Genomic DNA, 18,413 nt, shown 5'->3' with positions numbered 1-18,413 from the left:
TTTTGAGTGACTCCAAATACCGGAGGTAGCCTAAAACCAGCGTTAGGAGCCTCTAACGCTGGTTTTCACGGCTACCGCCAAACTCCAAATCTAGGCCTTAGGGTTTATTTTTTTAGGTATTTAGATTTAAATAGGAATATTTTAATTAATAATATTAATATTAATTAGATTTATTTTAATTAGAATTTAGTTAGGGATGTTAGAGTTAGATAGGGTTATTATACTTAATATATATATAATATAATAACGATATTAACTATATTATCCCTAATATAATTAGGGTTAATATAGTTAATATATATAATATAATAACTATATTAACTATATTAACTATATTAACCCTAATATAATTAGGGTTAATATAGTTAATATAGCTGGCGGCGGTGTAGGGGGATTAGATTAGGGGTTAATCTATTTAATATATGTGGCAGCGGTGTAGGGGGATTAGATTAGGGGGTAATACATTTATTATAGGTGGCGGCGGTGTAGGGGGATTTAGATTAGATGCAAAAGAGCTGACTACTTTGGGACAATGCCCCGCAAAAAGCCCTTTAAGGGCTGGTAAAAGAGCTGATTTCTTTGGGGCATGCCCCGCAAAAAGCCCTTTTAAGGACTGGCAATAGAGCTGTTACTTTGGGGCAATGTCACGCAAAAGGCCCTTTTAAGGGCTGGTAATAGAGGTGATTAGATTAGGGGTTAATTAATTTAATATAGCTGGTGGCAGGGTAGGGGGATTAGATTAGGGGTTAATTAATTTAATATAGCTGGCGGCGGTATAGGGGGATTAGATTAGGGGTTAATACATTTAATATAGCTGGCGGTGGTGTAGGGGGATTAGATTAGGGGTTAATAATTTTAATATAGCTGGCCGCGGGTAGGAGCTCACATTAGGGGGTAGTTTAATGTAGCTGGCGGCGGGGTAGGAGCTCACATTAGGGGGTAGTTTATTGTAGCTGGCGGCGGTGTTAGGGGCTCACATTAGGGGGTAGTTTAATGTAGGTGACGGCGGGGTAGGAGCTCACATTAGGGGGTATGTAATGTAGCTGGCGACGGTGTAGGGGGATCACATTAGGGGGTTATACTTTTAATGTAGGTGGCGGCGGGGTCCGGGATCCGCGGTTTAGGGGTTAAACACTTTATTAGGGATTGTGGCGGGGGATCGCGGTTGACAGGTAGATATACATTGCGCATGCGTTAGGTGTTAGGTTTAATTTAGCAGTTTGCGGTTGTCAGGTAGATAGAAATTGCGCATGCGTTAGGTGTTAGGTTTTATTTTGCAGGTAGTTTAGGGAGTTAGGGGCTCCAATACACAGCGTAAGGCTTACTACGCCTGCAATTTGTGGAGAGGTGAAAATGGAGTAAGATTTCTCCATTTTTGCCACGTAAGTCTTTACGCTGTATATTGGATACCAAACTGTGCGGGTTTGGTATACCTGTCTATGGCCCAAAAAACTACGGCCGAAGGCAGAAATATACGAGCGTAACTTCTAGGTTACGCCGTATATGTGATACCAAACCCACGCAAAATTCGGCGTCACCGTTTTTTGCGGGCGACGCTGCATATCGGATCGGGCCCCTGAGATTTAGTTATTTAAAGGGACATAAAGGAGCAATAATAAAATGCTCTAATGTGTTAGAGGATTTTATTGTTTCACTTGCACAGGCCTATGTGTTTAACCAGTGCAATGTGGTTAAAAGACATATTTAAACACAGCTCTGGAGCAGCAATGCACTTCCACTCCTGAGCTGATGTCAGCTATGCACATATGTAATTCCTGATTAGCTCAGCTCAGGACCAGTAATTTAACTATGTGTTTATCCCTTTTGTGGGGGTTAAACCCTTTGGGGTCAATAACAATCTATTAGCTATTGGCTCCTGAAAATTATTTTTGCTTACTGGCTGAATTGGGAGCTGAGTTTCTTGAGTGATAACAATGCTATATCGTTGTTTTTAAAATGTTTAGACTTGTCTTATTTTTTTTTTATATAGCAAAATGACAGAAATATATTGTAATTAAAGGGACATTCCAGCCAAAATTGGAATCCATATGGAAGCATTTTCAGTTTTGAAGAGAAGCATTTTTGTAATATACATGTATTAGCAAAAAGCTATAGCTGTTTCAAAAGTGTATTTAAAGGGACACTGAACCCAATATTTTTCTTTCGTGATTCAGCTAGAGCATGAAATTTTAAGCAACTTTCTAATTTACTCCTATTATCAAATTTTCTTCATTCTCTTGGTATCTTTATTTGAAATGCAAGAATGTAAGTTTAGATGCCAGCCCATTTTTGGTGAACAACCTGGGTAGTTCTTGCTGATTGGTGGATAAATTCATCCACCAATAAAAAAGTGCTGTCCAAGAGTACTGAACCAAAAAAAAAAGCTTACATGCCTTCATTTTCAAATAAAGATAGCAAGAGAACAAAGAAAAATTGATAATAGGAGTAAATTAGAAAGTTGCTTAAAATTGCATGCTCTATCTGAATCAGAAAGAAAAAAATTGGGTTCAGTGTCCCTTTAAGTATGCACTGTAGTGTGCACCAGCATTTTAAACAAAGCACTTGTTCAGAGAGCTTAAGGTGCTTGTACCATCTGGTAATGACTCAATTAGTTAAAGGGACACTGAACCCAAATTTTTTCTATCGTGATTCAGATAGATCATGCAATTTTAAGCAACTTTCTAATTTACTCCTATTATCAATTTTTCTTCGTTCTCTTGATATCTTTATTTGAAAAAGAAGGCATCTAAGCTTTTTTTTTATTCAGAACTCTGGACAGCACTTGTTCATTGGTGGATGACTTTATCCACCAATCAGCAAGGACAACCCAGGTTGTTCACCAAAAATGGGCCGGCATCTAAACGTTCATTCTTGCATTTCAAACAAAGATACCAAGAGAATGAAGAAAATTTGATAATAGGAATAAATTAGAAAGTTGCTTAAAATTTCATGCTCTATCTGAATCCCGAAAGAAAAAATTTGGGTTCAGTGTCCCTTTAAATGCTGACAAGATTCAAGCCTCACTGGTGCTCTGAGCAACTGCAGTGTTTAAAATGCTGGTACACTGAGAATATCTAGCTATGCTTCACATGCACACGCAGAGAAAAAATATTAACACTAAAACAGGGATAACTTTTACAGGGCACATTTTTGCCAGTACATGTATATTGCAAATATGTTTCTAATCAAAGATGTAATTTATCTATATGTATTTAAATTTGAATTGGAATGTCCCTTTAAGTGTTTAATTTCCTTTAGTGCTGTATAAATATGCCAATATTTGACCTCATTGTGTATGTAAATAAGTTTCCCTTTGCCCCCCCATAGTAATACTCTTTCTTCACAGGACAACACTATAGATTTCCTGGAATACGTCGCTGCTCTTAACCTTGTCTTAAGGGGAAAACTAGAACATAAATTAAAATGGACGTTTAAAGTCTATGATCGGGATGGAAATGGCTGTATAGACAAGACAGAACTTCTGGAAATTGTGGAGGTGAGTAGAAAGCTGATGATTTATGTATTAATACATGCAGTGCTTTTTTTTTTAAAACTAAAGGTGCCGGTACTCACTCATTATTGATTGATATATTCGCTCAGTAACTTTGAAAAAAGCAAAGGGACAAGAATATTTACAATATGTGATGCATTATGTAGCCCCCTCTTGTGAAAACTATAGTATTTACATGATGATTACAAGTATTACCTATGAGATTGCAGAAGTGGGGGTACTCGGTACCAGTGATTACCCCCACAAAAAAGCACTAAATATATGTATGTTTATGCAGGTTAAATACATATCAACATGTCTCATGTCAAATAGTCTACAAATGTTCTTATATATTTTAAAATCTTAGGTCCAGGTTACGAGTGGAAAACAAAAATTTGTGCGTAAGCGATATTAAAAGGACACTGAACCCAAATTTTTAAATTTTTTTATTCAGACAGAGCATGCAATTTTAAGCAACTTTCTAATTTACTCCTATTATCAAATGTTCTTCATTCTCTTGGTATTTTTATTTGAAAAGCAAGAATGTAAGTTTAGATCCCAGCCCATTTTTGATGAACAGCCTGGGTTGTTCTTGCTGATTGGTGGATAAATTCATCCACTAATAAACAAGTGCTGTCCAGTGTTCTAGACTTTCTTTTTCAAAAAAGATAGCAAGAGAACGAAGAACAATTGATAATAGGAGTAAATTAGAAAGTTGCTTAAAATTGCATGATCTATCTGAATCACAAAAGAAAAAATTGGGGTTCAGTATCCCTTTAAGTTCGCAATTTAAATTGCGCTGGTATTAGAAGTTGAAAGTAAACGCGATCGCTTGAGCACAATTCAAGTTAATGCTCGTCAGGTTACCGCGTCCTCAAAGCTGTAGCTAAAGGGATACTGAACCCAAATTTTTTCTTTTGTGATTCAGATAGAGCATGCAATTTTAACCAACTTTTTAATTTACTCCTATTATCAATTTGTCTTCGTTCTCATGCTATCTTCATTTGAAAAAGAAGGCATCTAAGCTTTTTTTTTGGTTAAGCACTCTGGATAGCACTTTTTTTATTGGTGAATTAATTTATCCACCAATCGGCAAGGACAACCCAGGTTGAAAACCAAAAATGGGCCGGCATCTAAACTTACATTCTTGCATTTCAAATAAAGATACCAATAAAATGAAGAAAATTTGATAATAGGAGTAAATTAGAAAGTTGCTTAAAATTGCATGCTCTATCTGAATCAGAAAAGAAAAAATTTGGGTTCAGTGTCCGTTTAACTGTTTCGCAAAACAAAAAAGTGTCACATAATACATCAAAAATACATTATAAAGTACAGTTACACTCATAATCATCTAATAAAAAATATTTAAAAAAAATATTGCACACAAGTTATAAGGGCTCAAAGATATGATGTCTCAGGTGTTAGATATACATCTTTAGAGATGTATATATAAGTATATATATCTATATATGTGTAGATATATATTTATAAATAAAAAGAAAGAAGCACTCAACCTGAGAACGAACAATAACTTATGTTGCACCTCACTGACGAGGCCCACAATAGGCCAAAACGTACGTCTGGGTTTTGCTGTTTCTCTCGTTCAGAGAGGGATTGCCTGGTATTTTGGGGCTGGACTGTACTGTGAAGTCAGGATCAGACTGATATGCTTCAGGAAGGTTTTTCTCTGTGAAAGGCACATGTTGAGCAAAAATAGGCTGCTTCTTGGGTAGTAACTAGCCATAGAACAAGCTATTATGCTATTGTTTGTTCGCAGGTTGAGCTCTTCTCTCTTTTTATTTATGCAAATTATGACACTTAGTGAAGTCTCCCTAAGTGTGATGCGGGAATCCAGACGTGGACCCGTTGCTCAGTGTGCCTAGAGGGATATGGCTGCACCTCACTGACGAGGCCCACAATAGGCTGAAACGTACGTCTGGGGTTTTGCTGTTTCTCTCGTTCAGAGAGGGATTGCCTGGTATTTCGGGGCTGGACTGTACTGTGAACTCAGGATCAGACTGATATGCCTCAGGAAGGTTCTTCTCTGGGAAAGGCACATGTTGAGCAAAAAGAGGCTGCTTCTTGGGTGGTAACTAGCCATAGAACAAGCTATTATGCTATTGTTCGTTCTCAGGTTGAGCGCTTCTCTCTTTTTATTTATGCAAATTATGACATTTAGGGAAGTCTCCCTAAGTGTGATGCGGGAATCCAGACGTGGACCCATTGCTCAGTGTGCCTAGAGGGATATGGCTGCACCTCACTGACGAGGCCCACAATAGGCCGAAACGTACATCTGGGGTTTTGCTGTTTCTCTCGTTCAGAATGGGATTGCCTGGTATTTCAGGGCTGGCTGTACTGTGAAGTCAGGATCAGACTGATATGCTTCAGGAAGGTTCTTCTCTGTGAAAGGCACATGTTGAGCAAAAAGAGGCTGCTTCTTGGGAGGTAACTAGCCATAGAACAAGCTATTATGCTATTGTTCATTCTCAGGTTGAGCGCTTCTCTCTTTTTATTTCTGCAAATTATGACACTTAGGGAAGTCTCCCTAAGTGTGATGCGGTAATCCACATGTGCACCCGTTGCTCAGTTTGCCTAGAGGGATATGGCTGCACCTCACTGACGAGGCCCACAATAGGCCGAAACGTACATCTGGAGTTTTGCTGTTTCTCTCTTTCAGAGAGGGATTGCCTGGTATTTCGGGGCTGGACTGTACTGTGAAGTCAGGATCAGAGTAATATGCTTAAGGAAGGTTCTTCTCTGTGAAAGGCACATGTTGAGCAAAAAGAGGCTGCTTCTTGGGTGGTAACTAGCCATAGAACAAGCTATTATGCTATTGTTTGTTCTCAGGTTGAGCGCTTCTCTCTTTTTATTTATGCAAATTATGACACTTAGGGAAGTCTCCCTAAGTGTGATGCGGGAATCCAGACGTGGACCCGTTGCTCAGTGTGCCTAGAGGGATATGGCTGCACCTCACTGACGAGGCCCACAATAGGCCGAAATGTACGTCTGGGGTTTTGCTGTTTCTCTTGTTCAGAGAGGGATTGCCTGGTATTTCGGGGCTGGACTGTACTGTGAAGTCAGGATCAGACTGATATGCTTCAGGAAGGTTCTTCTCTGTGAAAGGCACATGTTGAGCAAAAAGAGGCTGCTTCTTGGGTGGTAACTAGCCATAGAACAAGCTATTATGCTATTGTTTGTTCTCAGGTTGAGCGCTTCTCTCTTTTTATTTATGCAAATTATGACACTTAGGGAAGTCTCCCTAAGTGTGATGCGGGAATCCAGACGTGGACCCGTTGCTCAGTTTGCCTAGAGGGATATGGCTGCACCTCACTGACGAGGCCCACAATAGGCCGAAATGTACGTCTGGGGTTTTGCTGTTTCTCTCGTTCAGAGAGGGATTGCCTGGTATTTCGGGGCTGGACTGTACTGTGAAGTCAGGATCAGACTGATATGCTTCAGGAAGGTTCTTCTCTGTGAAAGACACATGTTGAGCAAAAATAGGCTGCTTCTTGGGTGGTAACTAGCCATAGAACAAGCTATTATGCTACTGTTAGTTCTGAGGTTGAGCGCTTCTATCTTTTTATTTATATCTAATTATGTATTTATATGTGTATATATGTATTTACAGACCTATATGCACATATTAATACATAGGTAAACATATATAGACATATATATATAAGTGCATTAGAGCCCTTTGCAGTTAAAGTGAAGGTAAACTTTGATGAATGAAAGCACGTTTTTTAAAAATACTATTAAAAACAGGGGCACTTTCATTCATCAAAGTTTATAAAGCAGCCGTTTGGATTAAAAACTTACCTTTTGGTTTTTTTCACAGCCAGAGCAGCTTCCCCCACACGGAGAGATCCTCTCTTCACACGTCATCAATGACTAATCCAGCTTCCTCCAGTCACGGCAAGGCCTCAGGCAATGACTCCCCTGTGGGGAAAGCCATGATTAGAGGAAGCCGGATTAGTCATTAATGACGTGTGAAGAGAGGATCTTATATATTATTAGTTTCTGCAGTGTAGTGATCCTACTCAACCCTCCCATCTCCCTGATTCCCCCAAATAGCTCTCTAGGCCTCCCCCTCCCACTACTTGCGGTCATCTTTAGTACTGGCAGCTGTCTGCCAGTACCTATAAAATACATACTTTTTAAAATGTATTTATTTACTTATTTTAATTTTCTGTAGTGTAGTCCCCCCCTCCTGTGATCATAATCTAGGGCCCCCACCCCACATTTTGCTGTAGTGTAGCTGCCCCATCCCTCCCTTTCCCTTTTTTATTTTCTGCAGTGTAGGGCCATCCCAATCCTGCCTCCCATTTTCCCTCCCACTGGCACCATCAGATGACCGTTACAGATGGTGACACACAGTGTCACCGTGTGTAATGATCTGGCATCTGCTTTCCTATATCTTCATGCTCCGGTTCCATATCAAGGCAGATGCCTGGCGCTCAGGAACTACAGCTGGAGCTTCCTGCAACTCTGACGTATATATACGTTATACGGTACGATAGGCAAAGTACCGCATAACATATATACATATAAACATCCTTTTGGGTTAAGGGGTTAAAATGTGTACTTGAAATATTAAAGGGACTCCGTCATTAAAAAATATTATTTTGTAATTCAGTTATACTGTATATATATATTGATTTAAGTTTTTGTTTTTTAAAATTAATTTCCATGAAGATAGTTAATTACATGTCAAAGTGCTAGCTCTCTCTCTCTCTCTCTCTCTCTCTCTCTCTCTCTCTCTATATATATATATATATATATATATATATATATATATATATATATAAAAACAAAAAGGGTACAGGACAAATGGCTACTATAAATGTGTCTTTTTCAATGGAAAAAAATTATCAAAATTTAGAAAACATTAATGTTATGTTAGATTATAATTTTATTGTGGTGCAGACCCTAAAAAAAATTATTCTTCAACAAACTACAAGAGGAGAACAAGGACCATTAAACATTTCCTAAGGCCCTGTATAGATAGGGAATCAAGCACTCTTTTTTATAAAAATAGCTCAAAAGTATAACTAAATTAAACTAATGGAATGAATCTCTGACCAATACAATCATAGAGAACAAAAAATAATTTATTAATAGTACAGAAAGAAGTAAATCCTAACTGTCCAAACATAGCAATAGGCCGGTTGTGCACTGGCCTCGGGTATATGTTAGCAACACAAGGTAAAGTATGTTGAACAAACAATATAGTACATGTGGCAAATTAAAACCCTGAAGATGTGCACATCATAATCATAATATTGGCAAAAATTCAATCCAAAGACACCTAGTACACTGCTACACCCAAGCTGTGCACGGTACCCAAGTCAATACAAGGGATAATTACCGGACAGGTAAATTTTTAGGGATCTAATTAGTGATAGGTACTTTGTAAAGATTTCAGGTACAACAATAATGGCAGTATAGCAACAATAACAAAGAATTGCATACAAGTATGAAGAATAGCTATTGCAATGGTTACTAGCAATAAGATAGATAGTGAGTTACATACAAGTATGAAGAATAACTATTGCAATGGTTATTAGCAATAAGATAGATAGTGGAACATAGTAATACATCCTCCATAATGAATTGCCTCAGTACAGCAGTTACATAGAGACACAGCAGTTTACATAGAGATGCCTGCATATATTGAGATAAAATTCTCACAAGAGTATATTGCTGAAGAAAACAACCAAATCATACCAGGATGATTTTCCACATATAGCGGTATTGTTTTCAGCCAAACTTAGCATAAGTCCAAGGTATGCAGAAATGGGATAAGTGCTGCCAAAGCTGCATGCGTGTTAGTAAAGCATAGTATGTCTTATTGCTGAAGATGTTGTGTGAAAACAGCAAACAAGCCAAATGAGCAATGGGAGTCAGTCCAGGCTAACCCCCCATATTGCATGTGAGAGCAGCTATATTCCTATGTTAAGCCGTAAGCATGCACTTATCTGATTCTGGAGGTGTCCACAATAGAGGTCCGCTGTTTGTTACCGGTTGCCTCCTGAAATACTGCCTTGTAATTGAGTCCCATGAAACAGTTTGCTGAGCCAGTTGAATGCTGCACGCTGAGACTGCAGCGTGGTAGGATTGTGTGCTTACTTCCTGGTTGGTCACATGTGCGTCCGTGATCCAATGGCATTTTTAATTAATTGTAATATGTACCAAATTCAACCTCTATATGTATATATTTGTTATTTGAAGTGCGGACTAGATATTTTATTCCCTAACCTTATAGCTGGTTATTTACCATTGCATATAGATATTAAAGATATTTTATGTTAGAATGAAGTCCAGGGGGCGCAGCCAGGCATGAAAGGAGCAAGTCGATGTAGGGTGGGCTCTGTCTAAAAATAGATTGAAAACATACAAACTAGCTACAAATCAGGTGCAAAGCCCTGCAAATTGAGCAACAGAAGACCCGCTACGCCTGAGAAGGGAGGCTGCGTGGCTGGCTTGACTGGACCCAAGTAATAGCCTCATAGATTAAGAACAAACACCTCCTGAATATCACTGCAGCCATATAGTGATCCTGCTCTGGAGGGTCGGGGCTCCGCTCCGGAGCTAAGCAAGACTCGGCACTCGGGAAGAGAAGATGGATGGCTGCAGTCATCCTCCAGAGGCCACGCGGTAGAGTAAACCACCCTGCAGGATTCATCTGCCCACACAACTCCTCAGTCACCTCCAGAGGGTTGGGGCTCTGCTCCGGAGGCTCCAGTTTTGATTTGAGCCATCACGCCACAGAGACCTAGCTTGAGGTAAGCCACCCCTCATGGCAAGCATTTCTCACCAGACCGTGCAAGAGGCCGCACACAGCATTGGCTAACACATTACCTGCAGGGAACATCTGCCCACACAACTCCTCACAGTCACCTCCGGAGGGTCGGGGCTCCGTTCCAGAGGTTCCAGCTACAAGTTGGGTCATTACACTATGGAGGCCTAGGCTTAAAACACTTCCACCGGACTGCCCCAGAGGCCGCACGCAGTGTTTGCTGCAGAGTCCCAACAATAAACCGCTGCAACCACCACTCTATAAGTGGCCTGGAACAACTATAAGGGCCATGGAAAACTTAGACCCACTAAAAGTAGAATTAACACACTACCAGCACAGACGCAATCAGCGCAGGAACTAGACAGTCTAGTTGGGGTATCTACTTTCCCTGTTTTCTTCTAGTCTCCTCCAACACTCTGGAGAATCTGATACATCAGGAAGCTGGGGTAAGTGCAAGACGCAGGCCAATACCCGCATAACAGGCCGTACTTTGACATTAATCCTTGCATTAGCCCATCCAGAAAGCCTTTTCTAACTGTTAATAACAGCGCAAAACCATATTAGACAACAGGTCCTCACCTAATTTTTGGCTGGTTGGTTGCTTTGTTAGCAATAGTTCCTTACAGAAATTGGTGACCTACATCGAAATGGTGCCCCTGAATCCTGCCCTGCAGAGAATATTCTTTTGCCTATTAGTGCAGTAAAATAAAACAGTGCACCACCTTTATCACCAGGCCTATTTCACCCCCTTCTCCTATCTACTTGTCCCTAGTGGGTACTATCCACGACCCCTCTCCTTCTACCGCCCTATATGGGTACGTCCCGGTGAATAGGCCCTGGATGCTAATGCTCTACAGCAGTTTTTACTAGTGCTCACATCGCATAGTAGCATGTAAAAAACCCTGACAATGACCTTCACCCCGTCAGGCCTTACAGCTTATGCTACTATCAATGCTACACAGTAGCCCAATAACAAACGCACAAGCGGACTGAAACATTTTATATTTTTCCAAGCGACATAAAGATGTCTCAATCCTTTCAAAAGAAACAGAAAAGTGCATCCACACCAAAGCGCACAATCGCTGACCATTTTCATCAACCGGTATTAAATACTCACACATCTTCAGAGGATGAGAGTCAAGATAACATGCTCTCACTTGGTACTCAAGGGAACACATCCTTAAAAAACCACCCTGCCATGCGTTCTTCACATAGCCTTAAAGCGTAATATATACCTATGTAAAGCAAGAAATGGGACGATTTTGAAATCCCCATTTCCCCTTTTCCCTTCAGGGACTGATGGGGCAGAGGCCTCCTCTGCCATCTCCCCACCACATATTGAGTTGTGCCCTCTGGGTCTACTACCTTAGATGTCACTCACTTTGAAAGTGACAACTTGCACTTTTCCCCCACCCATTAATATCTTTATATATATTTTTGAAGTCTTAGTACACTACCGATCCCTCAAGGGGTCATGCTACTTACCTAACGAATACCCTGCCCTGACTTGAATTCTCTGCCCAGACCCCCTTTTAACTTTACCCCTCCATAATCCCCCACCAACCTTGGCGTACACAGACTTCCCCACATAGAACGAGGGACCCTGATATTCAGGGTGAGACGTATAAAAGGTACAAAATGATCCCTCTTAGGCTATCAACACTAAACACCCAGGGACTTAACTCCCCCACAAAGCGAAGCCTCCTGCTCCGATATTAACTCCACCACAATGTCCATGTTGCATTTTTACAGGAGACTCACTGGCAAGAGTGCTCTAGGTTCCTCTGCATCTCGGCGTATTTCCCGGTCTGTGAATCTGCCTCTTACAAGGAAAAAAAGAGTGTGATGTAGAATATATAGAGAAAGATTCAGAGGGTAGATTTCTCATAATGGTATGTAAGTTAAACGAAATTTTGTGTACTCTCGTCTCTATCTACGCTCCCAATACTGGGCAAATTCCTTCCTTATGCTCAACCCTAGAACGCCTAGAGCAATTAGTGATCCCCTCTTGATTGGAGGTGATTTCAATCTGGTATGGGACCACACCTTTGACAAAAAAAACCTGGGAAATCGCTCCTTGGATTGCAGCATATACTCACAATCAACGGCTTTTAAGAAGCTGATTTTCCAACACAACCTCTTTGACATTTGGAGATGTCTATCTCCTAATGAGAGGGATTTTACTTTCTTTTCTAGGCCCCACAATTCCTATTCCCGGATAGATTTCCTTTTCTGTGACTCTTGGTCACTAGATTCCTTTGAAAAACCCTGTATTCAGCCTTGCTCATAGTCCAATCATGATATGACTCACGCAGATTTCTCATTATTGCATGCCCAGTGTGAACGACCACCTTGGAAACTCCCTGAGAAATTTATCTTGGGAATAAAAGGTAACTGAGACAACCCATATCATAAAATACTTTTTCTATTTAAATGACACAGGAGATACTACCCTTGCAATGATATGGGCCGCATTCAAGGCATACATAAGAGGCCACTACATTTCCAAAGCCGCCCAATCAAAGATTTCTCCAGTTTCCTTTAGCTAAGTTGTACTCGGATCTCAGATACTTAGAGACAAAAAACAAACTCCATCCAACACATGCAGTGGCCCAGAAAGTAGGCATTATACGTGAGGAAATCAATAAGAGAGGAAATTAGGGTTCAGGAAAATCTGCTCAAACTCAAACAACTTTATTATTATAAAGGTAATAAAGTGGATAGACTATTGGCAACTAAACTTAAATACAGGACTAAACAACATAGAATATCGGCAATTAAAACAACAACAGGGACAGTATATTCTCCCAAAGAGATAGGCACAGCTTTTGCAATATACTATCGTTCATTGTTTAACCTTGATGAATCGCCAGAGTCCCCCCACTCTATGTTTCTGAACTCTCACCGATTCTCCTGAGACTTTATAGAGAGACAGCAGAACATGCCCACCTCCCCAAGAAATACTTAGAAGCAAGTATTCATACCTTATCTAAAGAGGGTAAAGATCCAACCCTATGCGAGAGCTATAGACCGATTTCGCTTATAAATGTTGATGTCAAGATATATGCTAAGATCCTAAGTAATAGACTAACGAAACACATCCCAACAATTGTCCATCTAGACCAAGTGGAATTTGTCTTGGGCCGACAAGGCACTGACAATACCCGCAGGCTATTTAACATATTCATGGAATTAGCGGACCTGGGTCTTCCTCTTCTTGCCAAAAAGGCATTTGACAGAGTGAAATGGGACTATATGTTCCAAACTCTGTCAACATTCGGGATTCCAGATTCCCTCTGTGCGACAATTAGGACCCTATTTTCCACCCCAATAGCAAAAGTGAGAGCAGTGGGATTCTGCTCAACATCGATTCCCATCACAAATGTTACGAAGCAGGGATGCCAACTCTCCCCTACCTTATTCGCCCTGTATATTGAACCTTTGGCAACTGCCATTAGGAGATCCAGAGAAATCCAAGGCCTCCTTATCCATGATACTGACCAAAAATTAGTCCTGTTCACAGATGATCTGACTGTATTCCTTACAGACCCTCTCACTTCTTTACCCCCTCTACTAACCTTGTTAAAGCACTTTGGCACACTCTCCTACTACAAGGTTAATGTCACTAAGACATAGGCCTATACGATCGGTATCCCCCCCAAGAACTACAACCACTTCAGAGGTCCTTCTCCTTTAAATGGCTCACTAGAGGCATTAAACATCTGGGAGTATTCCTATCGCATAAGACCACAGTTATTGGGGACAACTATGGTCCCTTATTGAAAACTGTGGAATACCTACTTAACTCTAAAAGATATAACTAAGTTTCATGGTTAGGGAGGGTAGCGGCAGTTAAAATGATGATTCTACTGAAACTCACATATTTCTTCAGATGCCCACCACTCCAGGTCCCAACCCCTACTTTGCTCAAATTCCAAACACTATTTGTCAACTACATGTGGAAAGGGAAAAACAAGAGTAGCTACACACATCCTGAAAGCCCCAGTGGATCAAGGAGGCATTGGCCTCCCTAATGTAATACTCAACCACGCTGCAGCCATGCTAACTCATGATTCAGCATCGGGACCCAATCTCCCCCCAACTAGATGGGGAGAACTGGAATAGGCCTCGTTGCCGGCCTATATAAATGTAGATGATTTATTATAGACCCCCCCTGTGACAGACCCCTCTGTCCTGGAACTATGTGGCTCTCCTAGTTAATTTGTGTGGCTTCGTATGATTTCCTGTCCGTACTTCCCCGTTCGTTTATTCTTTTTTTTATCTCCCGAACCCCGCTGAAACTGCCAACCTCCCTACGGATTATGGATTCTGGCATTATGTTTAAGTCACCCTGTGCCCATTATAGGTACAGGGTGTGAATCCAACAGTACTAAAGGGGTTAACTCTCTCCTTGTTCAGTTTTTGAGAAAACTGTATTTCCTGGCATCAGCTATTGTTTACTGTAATTAGGTTTAGGTGATACGCTTTCACCTTGTTTAATCACCTCCAGAGCCCAGACTGCTAGGTGCCAAGAAGGAATCCATTGTTTTCTTGTGTTTGATTGTTTATTTGCTTATGTAATGTATTTTTATTGTAGCCTGTAAAAAGGGCATTTTTCCTCTATCCATGGAGATAATTGGATTTCTTCCCAATTATCTCCAGGATAGAGAGGAGGGATTTACTGGTACCAGGTGGGAGACCTGCTTAAATACCGGGCATGTAGCCCTCAATAAATGAGATTCCTGTTTTACCCTCAAGACGGAGCTTGGTCTCGTGTTTGGGGGGAATTGCTACTTGGGATTATTCTTTTGCCTGCTCCAGGAGAGAAGGATTTTGTGTATTTTCCCTGTTCGGTGAATTAATTGGGTTCATGTGTTGCTATTCCCGCATTAAGGGCATCTTTCATCTGGTATTAACCCTCGATATCCGGGTTATACCATAACACATAGCCAAAACCAACTGGCTATTCCAAACCAGATAGTTAAAGGCTGCCAAAAAGCTTAGCAAAAACTGTGCCACAGCTCCCAGATATCGCCTCACCCGTCCCCAATTCATTCTGTTGCTGGTCAATGCCTCCCCAATACTCACATCAATGCATGGAAAAAAATTCCACTTTACACAGTGAAGGACTTCTACCTAGAGAATTACCTAATTAGCCAACCTGAATTGTTTAGAACGTTGGAAATTCCTCCTAAACTCCAATTTGATCTATTCAGACTGAGGTCCATGCTGAGATCTTGGGGCTTCTTGGGCAAAGACCCACGGGATCTATCCATATAGGAAAACAGAGGGAAAGCAAGCATTCAACACTCCAAACCACTTTCAACACATTATCAATGTCTTCTACACGACACCCTTAGTTTCAAGATGACTCACATAACTACCTGGGAGTTGGAATGGGGACGAGAGTACACACCCCAACAATGGGCTCAAGCTAGGACCAGGTCCGCCATACATTGTGTTACCATGTATGAACTGTATTATTAACTTCTAAGCAGATGGTACCTGGTTCCTACTAAACTACAAAAGTTTTATCCATCATGCTCGGACCTGTGATGGAGAGTTTTCAGAGAATGAGGTACCCCTATTTACATATGGTGGAACTGTTCACACCTACTCTTTCTGGAGGAAGCCCAGAACTCTATGTATCATGCTAGGCCTCCCAGACATGACCCAACCAAGTATGGCCCTCCTACATCTCAACATCACCAAAACTTCCCAGACATAGTCAATACCTTCTCATTTGCATTCTGATAGCTACCAAACTCATGATAGCCAGGAACTTGAAAAAGAGTCTACCCCCTAAATGGCAGGGAGTACTAGACATTGTCAGGTATCTTAAAACCATGGAGGAGAGTGTCTTCAGGTCCAAGAAGCAAATAGACATCTTCACTTTAATTTGGGAACCTTGGGACTCCTATTGGCGACAAAGATCTTACTAAACATTAAGTACTTACTGACCTCCCAGGTTAACTTACCAACCTCCATTCTCATGTGTCCTTCCCCTGAACCCCTTCTTAACCCTCTCCCCTCACCACTAATTTCCTTAGTATACGCAACTCCCAGGGATAACAGATCCTTCTACTTGGAACCCTAAATCCCTCTACCTTCTTAGTTGCCATCTTCCTTCCTTGAAATCAATGTCAAAGTGCCGCTGAAACACAGTAGCCGTCCTTATTTATATTTATTGAATATATGTTCACTCTGAATGTAAAGTGAGATGTATACAGAAAGACCAATGGCACTACTTGTATGTTAACAGTAAACCTTAATTATAACCTATTAGGTAACCCACTAGGTAATCTCAATAATGTGGGGTATGGGTGCTAGTGTATTAACACAATTGATACTATTAGAAAGAGCAAGAAGGGACTTACTCTTAATAAGAATACACTGGTTAGCACTCAAGGTTTATAAGGTTCCAATAAAATTTATATGGAACAGCAGATAGTAATGAACTTGTGGGGCTAAAATAAAACTTAACTTTTAATAAGTATATTAGTAAAATTAGGAAATTAATTTAAAAACACACCTTAGTATCCCTTAGTAATCAAATTGATTATGTACAATGTGACATTTTGTGTCAAATTGATGAGAACCATAAGTTGGAAATACGTGGAGTACCTTAATGGTGTAACTTTAATCAAGGGTCTGTATATTGTACAGGCCCAATACAACTGTATACAGTGGTGGTTTTAAAGAGCACAGTCAGAGTTTTGGCTGCTTATAAATGTGTAAAGTACTATTGTGTATATATATATATGTGTGTGTGTGTGTATACATGTATATGTGTGTGTGTATATACATGTATATGTGTGTGTGTGTATATATATGTATATGTGTGTGTGTGTATATATATATATATATATATATATATATAAAATCTGTCTATGATAGTACTTTACTCTTGATATTTGTCGGTTATTAAGTAGCCTTTTAGTATTCAAAGAGCAGCTATGGTATGTATTGTTTGGCACAGTGTTTCATTCTGGCTTTATTGTGCTTTACTCTTAATATTGTCAGTTAGTAAGTAGCCTTTAACATTCAAACAGCAGCTTACAGGTATATCGTTTTGCACAGTATTTAATCTGATTGTACTTGATTGGGTTATGTAAGGATGCAAATCCAATAACGTTCCTAGACACTTAGGCCTAGATTTAGAGTTCGGCGGTAGCCGTCAAAACCAGCGTTAGAGGCTCCTAACGCTGGTTTTGGGCGCCCGCTGGTATTTGGAGTCAGTGATTAAAGGGTCTAACGCTCACTTTTCAGCCGCGACTTTTCCATACCGCAGATCCCCCTACGCCATTTGCGTAGCCTATCTTTTCAATGGGATCTTTCTAACGCTGGTATTTAGAGTCGTTTCTGCAGTGAGCGTTAGAGCTCTAACGACAAGATTCCAGCCGCCTGAAAATAGCAGGAGTTAAGAGCTTTCTGGCTAACGCCGGTTTATAAAGCTCTTAACTACTGTACCCTAAAGTACACTAACACCCATAAACTACCTATGTACCCCTAAACCGAGGTCCCCCCACATCGCCGCCACTCGATTAAAATTTTTAACCCCTAATCTGCCGACCGCCACCTACGTTATACTTATGTACCCCTAATCTGCTGCCCCTAACACCGCCGACCCCTGTATTATATCTATTAACCCCTAACTTGCCCCCCACAACGTCGCCGCAAGCTACTTAAAATAATTAACCCCTAATCTTCCGACCGCAAATCGCCGCCACCTACGTTATCCCTATGTACCCCTAATCTGCTACCCCTAACATCGCCGACCCCTATGTTATATTTATTAACCCCTAATCTGCCCCCCACAACGTCGCCGACACCTACCTACACTTATTAACCCCTAATCTGCCGAGCGGACCTGAGCGCTACTATAATAAAGTTATTAACCCCTAATCCGCCTCACTAACCCTATCATAAATAGTATTAACCCCTAATCTGCCCTCCCTAACATCGCCGACACCTACCTTCAATTATTAACCCCTAATCTGCCGACCGGAGCTCACCGCTATTCTAATAAATGTATTAACCCCTAAAGCTAAGTCTAACCCTAACACTAACACCCCCCTAAGTTAAATATAATTTTTATCTAACGAAATAAATTAACTCTTATTA

At 40.6% G+C, this 18,413-nt stretch overlaps 1 protein-coding gene across 1 annotated transcript in view; it reads left to right on the top strand.

The window, feature by feature from the left end:
* GUCA1B (guanylate cyclase activator 1B) overlaps window positions 1-18,413 on the top strand; it is an 82,202-nt gene that overhangs the window by 27,068 nt on the left and 36,721 nt on the right. Inside the window, exon 4 of the mRNA XM_053704678.1 lies at window positions 3,347-3,496. Coding sequence (XP_053560653.1) covers window positions 3,347-3,496 — 150 coding nt within the window. The remainder of the gene's footprint in view (window positions 1-3,346; window positions 3,497-18,413) is intronic.

Source organism: Bombina bombina, chromosome 3, assembly GCF_027579735.1.
Source record: "Bombina bombina isolate aBomBom1 chromosome 3, aBomBom1.pri, whole genome shotgun sequence".
In the NCBI taxonomy this organism is placed as follows: Eukaryota; Metazoa; Chordata; class Amphibia; order Anura; family Bombinatoridae; genus Bombina; species Bombina bombina.
Note: the sequence above shows the minus strand (reverse complement) of the source record. Positions and strands in the feature narration are given on the sequence as shown.